The 18,455-nt window shown below is 43.2% G+C and overlaps 1 protein-coding gene across 4 annotated transcripts; it reads left to right on the top strand.

The window, feature by feature from the left end:
- Positions 1–1,271: 1,271 nt before the first annotated feature.
- Positions 1,272–18,455, top strand: dgkq (diacylglycerol kinase theta). 4 transcript variants are annotated; one of them, XR_015851419.1, is made up of 26 exons: positions 1,272–1,421; positions 1,498–1,716; positions 4,092–4,171; positions 4,252–4,351; positions 5,878–5,963; positions 6,056–6,181; positions 7,417–7,570; positions 7,643–7,711; positions 7,783–7,883; positions 8,718–8,881; positions 8,978–9,068; positions 9,150–9,207; positions 10,361–10,422; positions 10,517–10,667; positions 10,740–10,778; positions 10,851–10,966; positions 12,028–12,179; positions 12,270–12,418; positions 12,493–12,668; positions 12,737–12,837; positions 13,802–13,948; positions 14,006–14,117; positions 14,191–14,343; positions 14,932–15,107; positions 15,407–15,477; positions 15,567–18,455. XR_015851419.1 is itself a non-coding variant. In XM_088344626.1 (24 exons), exons 2-24 carry the CDS (start codon positions 1,524–1,526, stop codon positions 15,651–15,653), a joined length of 2,685 nt encoding a protein of 894 aa, XP_088200752.1. In that variant the 5' UTR covers positions 1,272–1,421; positions 1,498–1,523; the 3' UTR covers positions 15,654–18,455. The 4 variants fall into 4 exon arrangements, 2 of the variants coding, with proteins under 2 accessions (XP_088200752.1, XP_088200751.1); XR_015851418.1 differs by having other exon boundaries at positions 8,718–8,899; XM_088344626.1 differs by lacking the exons at positions 14,932–15,107; positions 15,407–15,477 and having other exon boundaries at positions 8,718–8,899.

Genomic DNA, 18,455 nt, shown 5'->3' with positions numbered 1-18,455 from the left:
TCAACTTCTGATTTCATTGTCAAATATGAACAGCATACAGCACAGATGAAATTACTTCATCTTCCCCTTCCCCGCATGCAAACATGCAATAAACAAGATACAATACGAGAATCAAATAGCAGCAAACTTCCTATTTGCTTGTGTCATTTTTGCATATTGTAGAGGTGGACACATCCATGTTGGCCTTCTCTTCTACCAGGCAAACGGGATGGAGCAGCCGGCCAGAAAAGGAAAGTTGCTAAAAGTGTGCCAGTTAGTCACACAATCAGGCATAAACTTAGCCCTAGAGGACACATGGGTTATAATTCTCCAAAGAAGAAAATAATTCTCGTTTTTTTCCTGGGTTAGAGAATACATGTGGAGTGTGTGTAAAGGGATGCACTATCTAGAAAAAAAGCAGCGCTTTGAGTGAATTGTCGATTCCAGGAGAATAGTGTCGATCCGGTGCAAGTACTAACGTAGTATGGTTAATATCAACATTTGGATCGATCTGCACACCCGTAGCAGTCAGCTGACCTCTGCTAGTGTTGGGGATCCCGGCTCTTTTGGAAGAGCCTTGCTCACTAAAAATAGCCTCTTTCGCCACCCAAACGGATCTTCAGATTTGGCTCAACGGTTCCCAAGTGCCTGTAGTGTTGTCGGTTGAGGCAACTCTTTCGGAAATATTGGTCTTGCAGACAATACAATTTGCTTTTGAGCCATCAATATCATACCTGTCAACCTGTACGGTTTTGCCATACAAAGTACGTTTATTATGCATTTTAAGACATGCACGACGTACGTGAAAATCAGTACTGAAAAACGCAAATTTGTCAACTATGGGTACCATCCGGTATACACCGACTATCCCAGCCATCTCCGGGCAGTGGGCAGGGGACACCCTGAACTGGTTGCCAGCCAATCGCAGGACACACGGGGACAGACAACTCACTCGCTCATTCACACTTACATTCATTTAAATCCCACTGTGCTGTTCGACACAATGAAACCGATTGTGGTGGATTTAGGCGGAGTCAATACGACACCTTGCGGCCATTTTCTGTAGGTGCATCTTGGGTGCGAACAGAAAATGCCCTTGCTATTTTAATTAGATCAATCCAGGACTTGTGGCTTGGATTGCGGCATACGAGTTACCTTGAAACGGTGACAAATAATCCAGGTCATTTTATTACAGTTGCAATACTCAAAATACACCAACAAGGAAGACGGCCTTTGAATGGGGAGAAAACAGGAAGCAGCAAACGATCAAGCGGGAAGTGACGCTTCTCTTCGCTTGTTGACTTTCAGTGTATTGACGTGAGGGCGGGTGTCGTGATCCCAGCAAGAGGAAGCCTCCTTAATCGTCATCAGCGAGTAGGCGAAACGCGCAACATGTGGAAAGGCAAAGGGCGGGGGACTCATACCGGCTTGCAATGTCACAGGTCGAACGTAAAAAAATCCTCTTGGTGGCAAACGCGACATACGTGGTCATCGAACGTGTTTATTGTTTTCAATCAGGTGCATGACGTGACTGGAAGCGAAGTATGGCGGACAGCAGAGCGACTCGAGAGGAAGCCGTGGACGGTAGCATTGCGAGCCCAGCGGCAAGGCTGGAGAGACCCCTGCAGGACTCTCGGACTTTGGGTCACAGCTTCAAGAGGGTGACACTCACCAAGCCCACCTTCTGCCACCACTGCAGCGACTTCGTGTGGGGGCTGCTTGGCTTCTTGTGTCAAGGTACTTTGCAAACATGTCGACGTCCAGTTAAGCGTTTCCAATCAGCCCTCGTTGTGTCTTTAAAGCATCGCCATGCATGTCCAAGGGAATCAATCCCAAGAGTCTTTTAAATTTCCCCTTTCGACAGGTTCATTTGTAATCTGCCGGTGTTGTGCCTCAAATACACCCCATGAAATAAAACGGCTTCGTATCTAATTTTGAGTGGCATGGTTTTGAGCAATTTAAAAATACTTACTTTGGCAAAATGACACCACCTTTTGAAACCAATCGATGTACATGTTTAAGAGTTGCCTTTATTGCTGTTAGTCAGCGATTCAAATCAGTAATCTACCCAATATGTAATGTATTGAAAACCTATGTGTTCTACCATAAAGCTTATTACACTGAAAAGAAATGTCAAATTCAAAACAGAAAAAATGGTAGACAAACGTTTAGAAAAAAATGCGTCATTTATTTTCATCTTGCTCAGAAGTGATTTCTACTACAAGCTATACAAAGTGCAAATGCTCCCTGCTTTACTGATCTATTATATTTCCCAAACAATAAAAGGTTGTTTTACTAGCGTTTGTGCAAAGGGGGACATTTTATGCAGGGGGGCTGGGGTGGGTTTGTGGTTGTGGCATTTTTCAGCACAACACCGGCCTCTCAAGGAACAAACAGTGCAAGGAAACCTATGCTTGAAAACAGTGGTGGGCAAAGTATGGCTTACGAGCCAGATATAGCTCTTTTCAAGAGTACATCTGGCAGGGAGTTCAGAGTATTTGTCTCTGTGTGTTTCCAATTATAATGTACGCAAAGCCAAAGCAACACAGAAAACCATGTTTTGTTTTAAAATATAATGAGGCAAAGTTTCAATTATAGTTTATAGTCAAAGTGTCACATATCCAAGGAATCATTTATATGGAATATGTTGTTTGTTTAGACACTTTATGATGAAAACCTACGAAACCAACTGTAAACAACTCAAAACGCCAGCCACCTTCCGGAATGAAGATCGATAAAACCCAATACCCACAAATAACTCAGTATAGACATTAAAAGTGAAGACCTAGTACCAGAATAACTCAATAGCAGCATAATTAAATGGGTCAAAGTGGAATTGTGTTCGACTATCATCATCGTTCCCATTAGTAGTTTGATTGATAAAGATGTTGAGTAAACACCCGAAAACGCCAGCTAAGCACCCAGAGGATTTTGAATGGTTGAGCGGTGGAGTGTGTGGATGTCTGCACACATAGCGCACTCCCCTAAATACATCTGTATCCTTTACATCTGCACTGTTTTGTTAAAATTTTAGAAAACAACTCTGCTCGCACCTTGTTTTAAAACTCTGATTTCTGACAAAAATGAGAGTCAAATTAAGCCTCTATGATCTTCAGTAACTCTGGGAGAAAAACACATTTTAAGCCGTATATTTGTTTTTATGGGACACAGGCTCTTGCATTGTTATTATTTTAGAGATCTTATCAAATCATTAGACGTCACACAGTGAAGCAAAATGTGCTTAAAAAAATTATCAGGTTCTATGGTTTATAATCTTTCATGGATCTTTGAGTTAAAAAGGTTCCTGACCCCTGCTCTAAAATAATGAATTTTCAAAATTGGCTAGCAAAACTGTCAGCTACATGACACTCCTTGATATACTAGATTGATAACTTGTACAGTTTTTTTTTCTGTCATTAGAGGTGGGGTCGTTTTAGGAACTCATTGTCCCTTTAAATCATCTAGGACCACGGTCCCTTCTAGAAGTCTGAAATTTCACTTGTCCTGTCGTGGTGCAATGATAGACTGGCAGTGCGTTTGGACTTGGGCGGACATACACTTATGCAGACCACAAAAAAACCTTTTGAAGGTGTTTTGGCTGTTAGAAACGTAATGTTTGTGGATCGGTCATAATGTTGCAATGGGTGCACTCTTTACGACTGGATGACAAAAGGTGCAACATATCCAGTGGAAATAAATAGCCATTATACAGTAGATCAATCTGGACGTCACAGAAACGTGCGTCTTCCCTTGTGTTTGTATGTCCTATAAATGTTCCGTTGAATACGTTGCTTTCGTGATGACGATTGTGCGCTGTCCTTCGTTGCCATGGTAATTGCATTTTCAATGCGGTGCTTGAAATAGATGAGGGTGATTCCAAATGGTGAAAGGCAAATCCGGTCCTTGAGTGTGGAGCGTTTTAGAGGTTTTTCACATTTACCACACTTGAGCAGGGCTTTTTATGATGATATGCATCAGCTTTAATGGGGGAGAGAAAGCTCCTAAACGTGCAGGGCTGGGTGGATGCTGATTTTAAGTGTGTCTGTATTGCCATGGAAACTGCAGTTGTGTTGTCCTGTTGTTGCCATGGTGACCCCACCTGTTCTCTTCAGAGTGCAACCTAATGTGTCATGAGAAATGTCTGAAGACGTTGGGCTCACTGTGCTCCGGAATGATGCCGTCGGGGGTACGGGTGAGTGATGCACAGTTGCACTGAAACATGATGACACAGCAGTGACGTTGCTCTATCCCCCGCCCCCACCCGCTCCGTAGGTTCCCGTGGCTCACTGCTTTGGTCCAGACACCCACAAGAAGCGTGTGTGCTCCTTGTGCAGGAAGCCCACCGAGGGAGACAGCGCTCTTCGTTGTGAAGGTCAGACCAATGCCCAGGAGCGTTATGGGGCACTAAGAAAGAAATGACACTTACAAATGTTTGATACCAAACTTTATTTACTGTATTTGTCGGACTATTCGACACAAGCAAAAACCCAAAATTGGCCAGAAATTCAAATGTATGCCTTATTACCCACTGATATTTATCACTGACCACAATTGCATAACAATGGTGGCAACACGAATTAAACCCAGATAGCTGTGTTAGCCTAGGTCAGGGGTGTGAAACTCAATTGCAGTGCCTAAACTCAAACCACACCTTTGGTTGTGGGCCGAACAGGATAAATATTTATTGAATACACTAAAACTTGATTAAAAAAAACAAAACAAACGAAAATATGAATTAAAAACAGACGGGAATATTATTCCAGAATAAACAAACTTGTAAGTAACAGCTAGGAAAAAATTAACACAATGAGATTTTTTTTAAAAAAGAAATTTAAAAAAAAGTAGAGAAAAAAACACGGAAAAATGAAGAAAATTTCCAATTATATCAAGTGAATCTTGTTGCCAACATTGTACTTCCACTGAAAATGTGATTAAATACAGTTGTGTATCGTGCAACCGACTAAATAAGCCCCCCAAAATGTTAGTATTATGCGACAAAAGATAACAGAAAAAAAAATGGAAATCTTGTGAAAGAATTGTAAAAACAAATGACGTTTGTAGGCCGTACAACCTTTGCAATAATACATTAGTCAATTCATTCAAAAGTGAAAATGTTTTTTGCATTGCGGGAAATTCAGCAAAATGTAACGTGATGTCAAGTTTTGGACATGTTTGATAATGGATTAGTTGCCACTTTTGGGGTTGCTGTTGCCCACTGTTGTTTCAGGCGTTGCTCTCCGACTTTGTGTGAACGCTCAGACCCGTGGAAAATTACAGGGAACATTGGTTAGAGCTGCCGCTTTTTTCACAAGCAGTCATCTTGTCTTATCAAAAAGGGTAATACTGTACTTGAATTTTATGTCAATATGAACTTGTTTAAAATTTAAGTTTGTTTTGAATCCTTTGATTTAAAATCGTCAATATTTTTAAAGCGTCGCCATACCTAATTGATATTTACAAGGAAGTTGCAAGGGGGTCGAACTGAGTCTCGCCAGTGCTAAGTGGAGCTAGCCCAATGGGTGTTGCTAACACCGCTAATGCTATCACATACACATAGTTATTGCCGGCTGCCGCTCCTATGTGTTCTTCTCCCCCAGCTGACTTCTACACAAACCACAAAATTGCGTGTTCTCTAATTCGATTCTCATTGGGGGTACTTTTAATTTATCAAAGACATAAAAATAGAACTCTTAATATTGGTCATCTGTGAGCATGGTATCAATGACCTCTGTCTGATTCACTCAGCCATTCCCAAATATTTGTTTGTTACACTGCTACTCACTGTACAGAAACTACAAATTCATGCCCAAGGCATGTTAACCCGATACGTCATCTCCAAAGCCCTTTCAACTGCTAAGTTGCAATGGTCTGGGTAATTCTTCTGGGCTTGTCTTTCAGTGTGTGAACTGCACCTGCACGCCAACTGTGCTGCCTTCACGTGCGCCGACTGCCGCCTTTGTCACACAGACGTCTCTTTGCAGCAGGTGAGTGCCCGCCGCTCACCTTGCAGGGGGTTTCACCACCTCGTCTCAAAAGAAGCACTTGTCATCCACAAATTGCTGTGGCATACCCACAGGAGCTGTTCCATCACCATTGGCGGGAAGGCAACCTGGCACAGGGCGCACGTTGCCAGCTGTGTCGGCGCTCTTGCAGTTCGTCCGAGGTCCTGGCTGGGATGAGGTGCGAGTGGTGCGGCATCACGGTAAGATACATCTCGCGGCGACTCTACAAGCAAGTCAGTGGCCTGACTGACTTTACCTGCCTGAATGTTAAAAGTCCAAATAGACTGCTTCGCTCTTCCATACTTTCAGTCAAAGCTAGACTTTATTTTGTATTTACTTGATCATTTTTCTTGGTTGCATTTGAAAACAAATCTCTTTACTTTTTCTTCCTTACATTGATTTATATCGATTTAATAGTGTGTTTTGCAAAGCAAAATCTGTAAGTTCAGCAGATAATGCATTTTTTGAGCCAACCATGTGTGAGTTGGATGGCTCGGGGCCCTGCTACCCACAATAATTTTTCATGTTCTGCATATTCAGTCATGTCAAATATGTTAGAGGAGCTGTACATAATTTGGAACTTTTTTACATGCTGAAACCATCTCTTGTCTTGTGTCATAATTGCAGCCTTTATCAAGCTCCTTATGTTACGCGGTGAAGTATGTGCATTTCTTACAAGCGCAAGAGTTAACTGTCCTTTTTTCATTTTTCTTGTTGTTGGAGTTGACTTTACTTGCTGCAGGCTTTTTTTTCTTACACCATTTTCATGATACACTAACAAATATAAAAAAGGACCCAAAAGTAAGCATGACAACACTTTCCAGCGCTCCCCCCCTCGATTCCTTTTCCCCATAGGGTTCTGCCCCCAACAGCTTTGCGAAAAGTAATTTTAAAGATGAAAGGCACAGTTGAAAAGAAGCTCAGTTAGGCTTTAACACATACTTCCATTTCACACATACTTCCATCCATCCATTAGTTGCACTGCTTGTCCTCCGTAGAGTCGCAGGGGGCGCTGGAGCCCATCCCTATCCTCAGGCACTCTGCAGTGGACACCCTCAACTGGTTGCCATCCAGTTGCAGGGCACAGAGACGGACAACTCACTCGCTCATTCACACCCAGGGACAATTTGGACCGGCCAATCAACCTAACTTGCTTCTTTTTGGAATGTGGGATGAAACCGGAGTGGCGAGGAAACCCACGCAGGGACAGAACATGCAAACTCCGCACAGGAATGCTAGTAGCGGGATTTGAACCCATGACCTCAGAACTTTGCCACGGACACCCTAACCACTGCGCTGCCGTGGCGCCTGTCAACACATACTTAATAGATAAAATATCCTATTTTTAACTTTTTAAAGGACATATCGAAAGACGCACCACACAGTTTTGTTGTGCCAACTTCTTAAAACTTCTTTTTTTGAACATCTACTGCAGTGTCATGCAGCGTGTCGCCTGCGAGTGGCCCCGGAATGCACACTAGGCCCTCGGCGGCACATGATTCTGCATCCCGGCTGCATCTTCCTCCAGTCCAGAAACTTCAGCAAGCGCCATTGCTTTCGCATCACGGAGGACAATGGCCAGCAGCTGGGTACTGTCCCGCCTCAGTCCCATGGTGTACATGGCGATGATGTTGAGTGGCGCTTTTCCTTACCTTCCACAGATGCTGATGAGGGCGCAGATGCGCCCGTCGTGGCGTTCATCGACGGGCAACCGGGAACGCCTGAGCACGGTGGGTGGTGTCCCGGCTGCACTAGTGGTTATAAATGGGCAGTGTTCACTCATCTGCCGTCTGTGGCTCAGGCAAGCGGGTTCTTCAAGTCTTTGATGGTGACGACGCCCTTCAGCGTGGCCACTCCTGTTCGGTCTCTGTCACTAAAGCCACCGGAAACCAGGAAGTTGTGGTAAGATCGGGGAGCGCCACTAATCGCAGTCTTTCAACTTAAACACATATTTGCCATTTTTGTGCCACCGAGCACTTTGCTTTGTCTTTGGCATAGGCATTCTCATGTGAAGTCCCTACATATGCTGTGGTGGTTGATTGAACACTTGATGGAAATGAGAAAAGAATGGAGACTGGTTTCTCTCTTCATAACATTTAACAATGCACATCCGTAGCTTGCAGTGCAAGTCACCAAAGTAAAACAGCTGCTTCAGTTCAAATTGAAATCAAATGTGAACAAATCATCAAAAGTTGTGCATATACAAATAATTATGAATGTTTAGTCAGATTAAAATCGGGTTCTGCATTTATATATCGCTTTTCAAGTCAACGAGGACCTCCCAAAGTGCTAATCAATGTGCTTCACACGTTTCTCTTTTACACACCAACTAACCAATAGCAGTGTTAGCCATGCAAGGCAATTATCTGGTATCGGGGACATTAGGGACTCAGTGTCTTGCCCAAGGATACTTTGACATATATGACGGAAGAGCTAAATCATATATTTTAAGAAAATTTGGCTACAGATACAAAGAGCTGAGAAACTTGGATGAATCGTGGAACAAGTTTTAGTTCAAGATTTTGGAAGAAATCAATTAAAAAAAAAAAAAAAAACTTTTTCACATTTTCTCTGATATCGCTGCGTGAGAAAAAACTGCTGATAAAAGCTACTTTTCCGATCAAGGCCCTAACGGCTCTTACAGTACCACCGACATCTCCGCACACCTCTTGCTGAAAGTCAACACGTAAGAATCTGTTGAGGCGCTATTGAGCTGTGTGATGGTTTACACCATAGGCAGGGGCATTGCGGGCCTTCCACTTGCCAGGCCGACCAGAGGATTTCCAGCTGTGGGAAGTGGGCCGACCGGAGCATCTCCAATGTGACGATGACCTCAACCGCAACAGCGGTGACGCTTGGATGCTAAGGGCCAAGAATGTCGGCGCCGAGATCCTGCAAGTGTACGGGGGCGACCCAAGGTCCCACCTCTTCTTTTGCAGGATGATGTGGGTGCACACCAGCACTAGGAAGTCAACAACTATGTCTTCACCTTACAGATATGGTCAGTATCACATAGATGTGCACGTGACAGAGGACAGCACGGCGGCGTCAGTCCTCGCCGAGGTCTTGGTGCAGCTCGAGCTTGGCGTACGCGTCTCACTCACTAACCTTTCAAAACTAGAAGGCAATTTCGAAAGTGTAACATAGACATTCTGCTTTTCCTTTTAGAAAGATGATACCACGACCGCGTTTGAATTGCAGGAGGTCCTCATGAGCGGCAAACAAGGTCAGCGACTCTTGATTTTGGCTGCACAATTTTGGAAAAAAAACTTAGTTGCGATTTTTCAGCCCAGTATCACAATTTCAATGTGATTTTCAATTTTAAAAACAAAAGTGAATTTTCTGTGCTAGTTATTTTTGTGGATACTTGATAATAGTGACATGCTTAAACCTTTAAACAGCGCACACTTCGGAGGAGCTTCGTTAAGGGTTGTTGTCTCCTGAGCATTATTTAGTTTTTGAATTCCTTATTCGGTGTAAGTACCTAATAGGTACAAGGGTCAAACCTACCTCAAGATGATGTCATTATTGACTGAGCATATACTACTGTAACAAAATGACAACTATGGATCTACATATAAAAAGTAAGACAAAAGTACAACAAAATTGGTGGTCTTCTCCTTTCAGAGTAAAAAAGCAATTTAGGTAAAAACTGGCTAGCCGTTCCCTTGCATCGGGTAACTGCAACCTCAGCAAGATCTCCGCGAAAATTAAAATACAAGAGTCATAAATGTAGCGGTTTCCCATGAGTTGTACATCCAGGTCACCCGTTTCATGGGTAATTGATCCGGCGTTGATTGGCTGCATGCTCTGTATTATTGGTTTAAGAGAATTGTTGGCCTCCCCGTATCAGTGGGCCAGACCAGCAGCTTCGCTATTGCTTTCTCTCTGACGCTGCCTTAGTCGATTCCAGGACATGATAACAATACACGAAGCACCTGCTGGTGATCAGCATTTCTTTGCGCTCTTATGACTTTCCACAGAGTAGGAATTATTTGATTAATGTCTTTTCAATGTAACGAGCCGTTATAACCACTAGCTGTCACGTTTGTTTTGGTGGCCAGTTGTGCCCCGCTCTTTGACTGACAGCCTAAACCAGCCTATCACAGTCGTGCACAGTCACTCCACCCAACACACACTTTCCTCTAAATGGTCGGCATTGTTAAAACCCGAACTATAATTTTTGGCTGTCCAAACCCTCTTTAACTTATACTTAAAGTATAAATCTTTGAAAAAAACGCCGTGTCTTGTGATTACACAATCGCACTACGTCACATCACAATACCGATTAGATTTCCGTTAACCGTGCAGCCGCACCCCTGATTTTTGGTTGCTAATCAGGGACAAGGCACACTGAAAGTCTTTACCTTTGTGTCCAGTGCTGAGGCTAACACTGACACCGCAGCAGATGATCCTGGCCAGACTTCACACCATTAGGAAGGTCCGAGTCGGCGCCGTTGTCATCGCTATTAATGACAGTCACTGTAGATGTACTGGTGTGGAGATGCCTGTGTTCTACGTGCATTCGTTCCCAGACGTCTTTGCGACACATGAACCAGACTCGGTTTTATGTGGTGAGGAGGCAGAGCCAAGTGGTGAAAGTTAACCTGCTGATATTAGGTCTACCTCCCTGCCTGTCAAAAGAGGAATACTGGCGGCTCATGGAAGAGCAGCTGACTGTCAAGAGTGAGCGTACACTCTTAAACATGCGTGCCAGCTGCACCTTTGCAGTGTGACCAATTCTTGTCTCATACGCAGGTCACCTGGTGGACGTCAGCCACGTGTACACCAACCAAGGTGAGGCCGCGGCCGCAGCCGGTTGGCAGTGCCCTTACCTGTGCGTGTGTGTATGTGTGTGTGCGCGTTCAGGCGCGGTGGTGTTGCAGTTTTCGTGTTTTTCTGAAGCCGAGCGCGTTTTCATGTTGGCCAAAGACGTCGCCATCGACCACAAGCCCCTTCTGCCACTCGTTATCCCGGACCTCCAGGTACACTGGCGAGACAGAATCAGGCATTTCTTTTTTTTTTTTGGGTTCAATTTATTTCATTCATATTTTCTATCTATACCAAACCAACGCTATAACAGTAGTGTTACAATGTATCCATACAAAGGTAGATCTTAAAATGAAATAGTCCAAGTGTTTAGACTCTAGAAAGATAAAAGAAAAAACACACCAATCAAACTAAATATTCCGGCAATCGGGCAACCAATAAAAAAGGGATAAAAAGATACAGTATTCAGGTGTATAATAAAGTTTAGGCACCTATGATCATTTTCAAGGTTCTTCTAAATCATTGGTTGTTTAGATCAGCAATATGAGTTGAATAAAAAGTAGAAAAACAGTTATATTTGAGGAGTGAAATGAAGCTTATAGGTTGTACAGAAAGTGTGCTATAACTAAAACAAAAGTACAATATTTTGGCCCCACTGCTGTTTTATATATTTGAATATTTTTAGGACTATTTGGAACACAAACTGTTTTGGTATACTCATTGAGCCTATCATAAGAAATGGTAAGGTGGCTGGTTGCAAGTTGTTCTCCTTTTTGCATCTTCTCTGAAAAGTAGCCATTTGGGAGCTTCAAAACAACTGTCGAGTGATATAAAGAAATATTGTTCAAACTCATGGTTTAAGGGAAGGATACAAAAGGCTAGATCAGAGATTTTAGCTTTCAGTTTCCACTGTGAGAAACTCAACTCAAGTCAATTCAAGTCATTTTTATTTTTATAGCCCTTAATCACAAAGAGTTTCAAAGGGCTTCACAGGAGGAAATTGAAGGGTCACCGTTCTAGGTAAGATAAACAGAGGGGCATTGTGAGAATAATCGAGCTACACCAACAGACGAGCCTTTTAATAATTTTAACCTAATTTATCAGCTGCCTCGTTCCCAGGTTATAATTTTTTGGGGCGTTTTTCTCTATTAATTTGTGCACTTGCTAATCAAAGATGTAATAAGAAGCGTGGAAGATAAATTTCCCAAATTCTTGCCTGTGTTCAGTGAAAATATCGGTTGTGGGTGTTGCTGGCCTGATGTGGCGTTTTTTGCAGCTCAGCCTGTTGGTAGACGGCGCATGCCCTCTGCTGGTGTTTGTCAACACCAAGAGCGGCGGCTTGAAGGGTAAAGATCTTCTATACGCCTTCCGCAAGATTCTTAACCCGCACCAGGTCTTTGACCTCTCCAACGGTGGACCGCTGCCGGGGTGACCTTTCTGGCCCTTTTTGATCAGCATCATGATTGGGACATCAAGAATCTTATCAGGGAGTTTGTATGTATTGGTGTGTGCATGCAGGCTCCACATGTTCCGGGACATTCCCAGCTTCCGGGTGTTGGTATGCGGTGGCGACGGCACGGTGGGCTGGGTGCTGGGCGAGCTGGAGGCAATGCGTCACCGGCTGGCCTGCCGGGAGCCACCGGTTGGCATAGTCCCACTCGGAACAGGTCTAGAGAACTGTGTGTTTTGAGTGCGAGTACGCAGCTTACATTATTGATCAAACGCCAGCGTTCCTCCCCAGGCAATGACTTGTCCCGCGTGATGCGCTGGGGCGCAGGCTATGGTGGTGAAGAGCCAGCTCATCTCCTAGCGTGGGTGGATGAGGCAGATGAGGTTCTGTTGGACCGTTGGACCATCCTGATGGATGCACAGGACCTTGGCGAGAACGGCACCGACAGCTTCCTGGAAGCGCCCAAGGTGTGCTGTGCTGGCGCAAAGTCTCCCAATATAATTATATCATCCAACAGCATTCATCATTCTTGTAGATTGTCCACATGAACAACTACTTTGGCGTGGGTATAGATGCTGAGCTCAGCCTAGACTTCCACCTGGCCCGCCAAGGCCACCCGGATAAGTTCACCAGCAGGTGGGCCATTGACACTGTGTGCAGCCTCACACCACTGCACCACAGTCACTAGTTTGAATAAGACTGCTGCAAAATAAGATCAATTTTGAGATCAATTGATCGATTGTAACACTCTCAATTTGATTTTTGATCAAATAATTATACTGTCTGCTGAGTGCTTTGCTAACCTACGGTCGTATTTTAGAATATTACGTAAGGAATTGTTGTTTTTGTTGAGGGTGGTTGAAATTGGAGAATATTGACTTTTAAAATAATTGCAAACAAAGGCCGGCAAGTTTAAAAAACGTTAGTATGGTGCTTTTGTTAACAAATGCATGAGATTATAAAAAGGGTTTAATGTTTCAATTGTATAATAATTGTAAAAAATGTAATGGTTTCTACTTTACTTATTTTGCCAACTAACAAGTTCATTTTTTAACGTGACCCCTGTGATGATCAAGGAGTAATTTAAACATGGCGTTTTTTCAAAGGAAATTGTCTAGTAGCCACCAGTAGTCGAGAATCTTTTCAATTCCTTGGAATTGTTAGCTTTTTGGTTTACGTTATGGATTCCGCACTGGACTTAACTATTATGTTAATACTTGCTATTTAGTCCACCTTCCTGTTAGTTCTCCCACTAGAGTTTGTAAGAGAACCAATTGTCGCCAGTCTAATCATAAAGCTAATAAGAAAATAAAATTGGAATCGTGTAAACCCCAAAATTTCCCGTCTCAATTCCTATGTCAATGCAACAATTGGTTGTAGACCAGGGTTGCGGTAACGTGAATTAAACCAACCCCACAAAATAGATTATTTTAGAAATCGACAGCGATTGGCTGTGGTGTAGTCCCCAAAACTCGGGTATGCCAGGTTGAAAATGTCCATGTTCATTTTGGAGTTCTAGTCCATCTGCATTGCAACGGGGCAAAATCCAGTTAAGTGTTGTCTCCCACCGCCACCCTTTTCACTAGCTCTTGTCTTTCAGGTTCCACAACAAGGGTGTTTATGTCAAGGTGGGTCTGCAGAAGATAAGCGCCACCCGCAGTCTTCACAGGGAACTGCAGCTGCAGGTGGACGGTCGCCTCGTTGAGCTGCCCAACATTGAGGGTCTCATCTTCCTCAACATTCCAAGGTAAGGACCGGCCTGTGCCCTGCCGGTCCCGCGCCAACCTTTTGAGTTTTTACACAGCTGGGGATCCGGGGCCGACCTGTGGGGTTCTGAAGTTGACGCCCGCTTCGTCGAGCCCAGAGTGGACGACGGCCTGCTGGAAGTTGTTGGCGTCACCGGCGTGCTTCACATGGTAAGCAGACACAGACTTCGGATTCATTAGCTTCTATCGAGTGCTTCGAGAGCTCCTGCTTTTGTTTGCACAGGGCCAGGTGCAGAGTGGCCTTCGTTCGGGCATCCGCCTTGCCCAAGGCACCTACATGCGTGTGTTGCTTAGGAAGGCCTTCCCCGTGCAGGTGGACGGAGAACCGTGGTTGCAGCCCCCGGGGCACATAGTCATCTCAGCCGCCGGACCCAAGGTCTGTTCTCGATCTCTGTCTCCCGACTTATTGAGCAAAAGTAGAGTCCTACAGGTTTCCATTAGTCTGTAGGCTTGAGTTTAGCAGTGGAGGAGCGTTTGTCCCGACTGCCTTTGCTTTGATGGGGAAACTTCTTCGCCGAGTCTTAAACTTGTCACTTCAGCCAATCATAGATTGCTGCGGGCCAGTGGCGTAAGAGCAGTTTGCTTTCAAAAGAGAGAAAGCTTTCTTCTTTGTAACATGTGCACTGAACATGGGTCACTTTTTGCGTAGCTACTTGCTAAGTTTCATAGGGGGCAACTTGGCAGCTGAGAAAAAGGTTCACACTAGGTCGTGGCTCATTAGCGGCAGACGCCTCAGTTCGGAATACAGTCATCCCTCTGTATCACGATTTACTTATATCGGTTTCACTATACTTAACGACCAGTGTGTTTTGCATTCTGATTGGCTAAACAATCGCCTCACCCTTCTCTTTGCTGTGCGTCAAAAGCGTTGCAGTCTGAGTTGTTCACGTACTTAAAACCACTTGATTGACCTACACAACGTTCGATTTCATGTTTCTCTAAAAGTCATAATGTCATGCTCTAGAGTCTAGACCTACAAAAGTACTGGCAGCCTGGGACAAAAGGCAAAGGAAGATGCTTTCTACCGCCAACAAAAGTGGACTTCTCAACCCACTAAACATGCTCTGGAAAAAATTAAGGGCGGGGGTTTCATTATGGCTCTTGCAACATTTTCGGTTGCCGACACCTTCCTGAAGAAAGGTAAATGCAGTTTTCCATTACGTCTATATGATCAAGACAAAGTATGATGTAAAGTAAAAATGTGGTGTCCAGAAATAATTTCTGCCTCTCAATGCAAAATTATTTTTAAAATTATGATTTTACAGTACATAAGTTATTTAAACGACATAGTATATAAATGACAGTAGTTTTAATTGACCTGAATTACATTTGTTATAGAGATGCTTGACTCTGTAATCTGGGTTTGTTCCTTGGTTTTAATGTATAGTACAGTATTTAATAAATAAATAAAGGTGCATACTTTGCGGTTTTTACTATAGCTGGACCTTTTTGGAACGCAAGGGATTACAAAATGCAATGAAATGTGTTGGACTCTACCTTCAAAAAAGATGTAAGAGTTGAAACTCCAACTGAGGAGCAAATTTGTGTCAATTGGGGATCCCTGGTGTCCCCAATGAAGTGACTATGGCTGTCCCGCAGGCGAGCATGCTGAGGAAATCCAAACACAAGCACAGCAAGTTGGCGCGGAACACCAAGGAAGGGCGCTCGAACAGCTCCGCTTCTTAGGGCAGGGTGCTCAGAACGCTACGTCTGCTCTGTCTGTTTAGCTGTGGCGTCAGATTTTGACGCCAACTGGGCACAGGTAATCAAAAGAAATTTGAGGCAGCACTTTTTGTGATGACTTGTGTGGTTTATCCAAATGCAACAGTTTTAAAAATATCAAGTGTGAAATTATATGAATTGCATTTTTTATTAATTTATTTATAAGTTTTTTACTTGAAAATGTTGACACGCACTGAACAAAATGGGCTGCGGATTCTTTTTTTTTTTTACCTTATATTTAGTACTGTTTTATGGATAAAAATTAATGGCTGCTGCTATAAATTTCTGATTATCTAAGAATTCTCCTGCTCCCCATTCCGGACAACTGTACAGAAGATACTTCTATTTTGGCGGGCAAAAACGAATCCAATCAAAATCCCAACGAGGACTCCAGCTACTTTCTCTCTAGGTCCGAAAATAAACAATTGGCCCACGGTTACTACACGTAAATACATTCCTATTTTGTTTTTTCCTTAGACAAAGTACATTTAATTGCTGGAATATTCTGGCTTGTTTTCTTTTAAAAAATACTTCAGTTGTCTTTCCAATAGAAAGTTAATTTTTGTTCTGGAAACATGTTGTCCTGGAGTGGGACGAGCGCCTTCAGGCTGTACTTGCCCAAGACACACCACATCAAATGGTGCCGCTATGACCCTAGTGGTTAAGGGATCCAACCAACCTAACGCTGTAACACCGTTCCACCAAATATTCAGGTTTCCTGAAGCTCTGAAAGTGTTGGACGAATAACATTGATTCTTTAACTTTCAAGATTTGTTTATAACCTTCAAAAAAGTAACAACCATACGTGCTGCCAAACCAGTCTGATAGAGTTTTGCAAAAATGTATTTGAATAGTATGTCTTTATATTGTCTCATGTTGTAACATATTCGTGTGTAAATCCTAAAAGCAATTTTAAGTGTGAGATTTTCGGCGGATGGAACATCAGGCAAATGTAAATCTGTTGCCGTTGTGGGAAATGTTGTTTGAACCTGCAAAGGAGTTGAAAGCCGGCTCAAAGGAAATGCTGGCACTGGTGTCTGAGTTCTGACGCTCTTATACCTGTCAACCTCAAAGTCTCCATGGCCTTACAAACCGTATTTTTCCTTACAAAATAATCTTACGCTCTTTTTTTCTGTGTTTTACATTTTTCAAATGTAAAAAAACAAAAAAGAAATTAAAAAGTGGAGTATTAACGCTCCAATGCTATAAACAACTATTAAATACCCCAAAAACTATTTTCAATACAATTTAGACCAAAAAACCCTTGAAAAAGACTGACACGCCAAAAAATGTTTTAAACCTGAGATCAGCAGTCTTTTGTAATGGTTAGAGTCTAGAAAGTGCCTCAGCTTTGAGGGACTGACTCAACTTCTTCTGCCACTGATAGACAGTGCACTCTGCTTTGGAGCCATCAATATCATTAAATTAGTCTAAATTTGACTCCTTTTCATTCTTTGACTCATTCTTATTCTTTTTACATAATGTACTTTTTTGTCCTCAGTATTGAACATCAGGCTTCTGCCCCTCCCTCCTTTGCTTACAGCACAAAGCAGGCAGACACAGACACCAGTCTTATTGACCAGTCTCAAGTGCCTTCATAAGAGGATGAGAGAAAAACAGAGACTGAAAGTGTTTTGAAGGGAGCCAGTCTTATTGATGCAGAGCCAACTCTTAGGGCTTTTTTGTTCGCGAATGACCCATTGCTGGTTTGTAACAAAAAAATTATAGACAATGAAGGCTAGCACCGCAAGCTCGTTTGATTTGCCATTCTTTGATATTTGGTGCATACTCGATGGTACCCATACTTGGCAAATATGCTTTTTTTCCATACAGATTTTCTTCTAAGCCCTACACATCTTAAAATGCATTAAAAAAACTACTTTGTACGGAAAAAAACGGACTGGTTGACCGGTATGTGCAGCTAGCACCCCACTAAAATGCACATAGGTTGGCCAACAAAAATTTGGCATTTAAACGAGGCTTTTGACGAATTCAAATAATTTTGGACTGACGTTTAGCGGTGCTGCCCACAAGGGCATTTAATTCTTGGCTGGCAGTAAAATTACGAGTCTGCCTTGCTCCAGCATAACATGTTTTTCCTACTTGTTGAAAGGAAGGGCAGAGCTTTGGCATGGATGAAGGGGAAGTGTCCCCACCAATATTTTGTAATCACTTAAATGTGCCATGCCCCCACCAATACCGAGCAATCATATGTGATTGCTTAAAAAATGTCCCCACCAACCCCGTCGCCAGACATCTTTCTTAAGGGGGGCATATCGAAAGCCTAGGGGGCGGGGGGCACAATTACTACCCACAAAAAAACGCCATCTGGCTTCCAGTGGGGGGTGGGCACAACCTTAGTAGGGATGTCAGGCCCACTATTGTCCCCACAAATAACAAGACCAAACATATGTACTTGGTGGAAAGCACAGCACATACTACGGGTACCTTTACTCTTGTATCAGGTGGTCTTGTACTAGGTGGTAACCAATGCGTGACACATGTCCTCTTAGATGGTGTTGTCGTGCCACTAGTCCACCACAGTCATTACACAGAACGCTGGAATCTATTCAAACAAATCTGTTTTTCTCTGTGAGTACAAAACTATTTACTGGTTAGAAGTTGTCCCTGTGTGCTTTTTGACTTGCTTGATTAACGATGGACAAAGAGCATACTAGTAACATCCTAGTTGCTGAATTTACCAGTGAGGTTTGACACAAGATTGTCATTATAATTTTGTGAATAAAAGGCAAGCCATTCCAACTA

The sequence above is a fragment of the Urocampus carinirostris genome, chromosome 9 (assembly GCF_059441175.1).
Source record: "Urocampus carinirostris isolate Australia breed hairy pipefish chromosome 9, RoL_Ucar_1.0, whole genome shotgun sequence".
Classification (NCBI taxonomy): Eukaryota; Metazoa; Chordata; class Actinopteri; order Syngnathiformes; family Syngnathidae; genus Urocampus; species Urocampus carinirostris.
The sequence above is the reverse complement of the archived record's forward strand: the minus strand, read 5'-3'. Positions and strand labels throughout refer to the sequence as shown.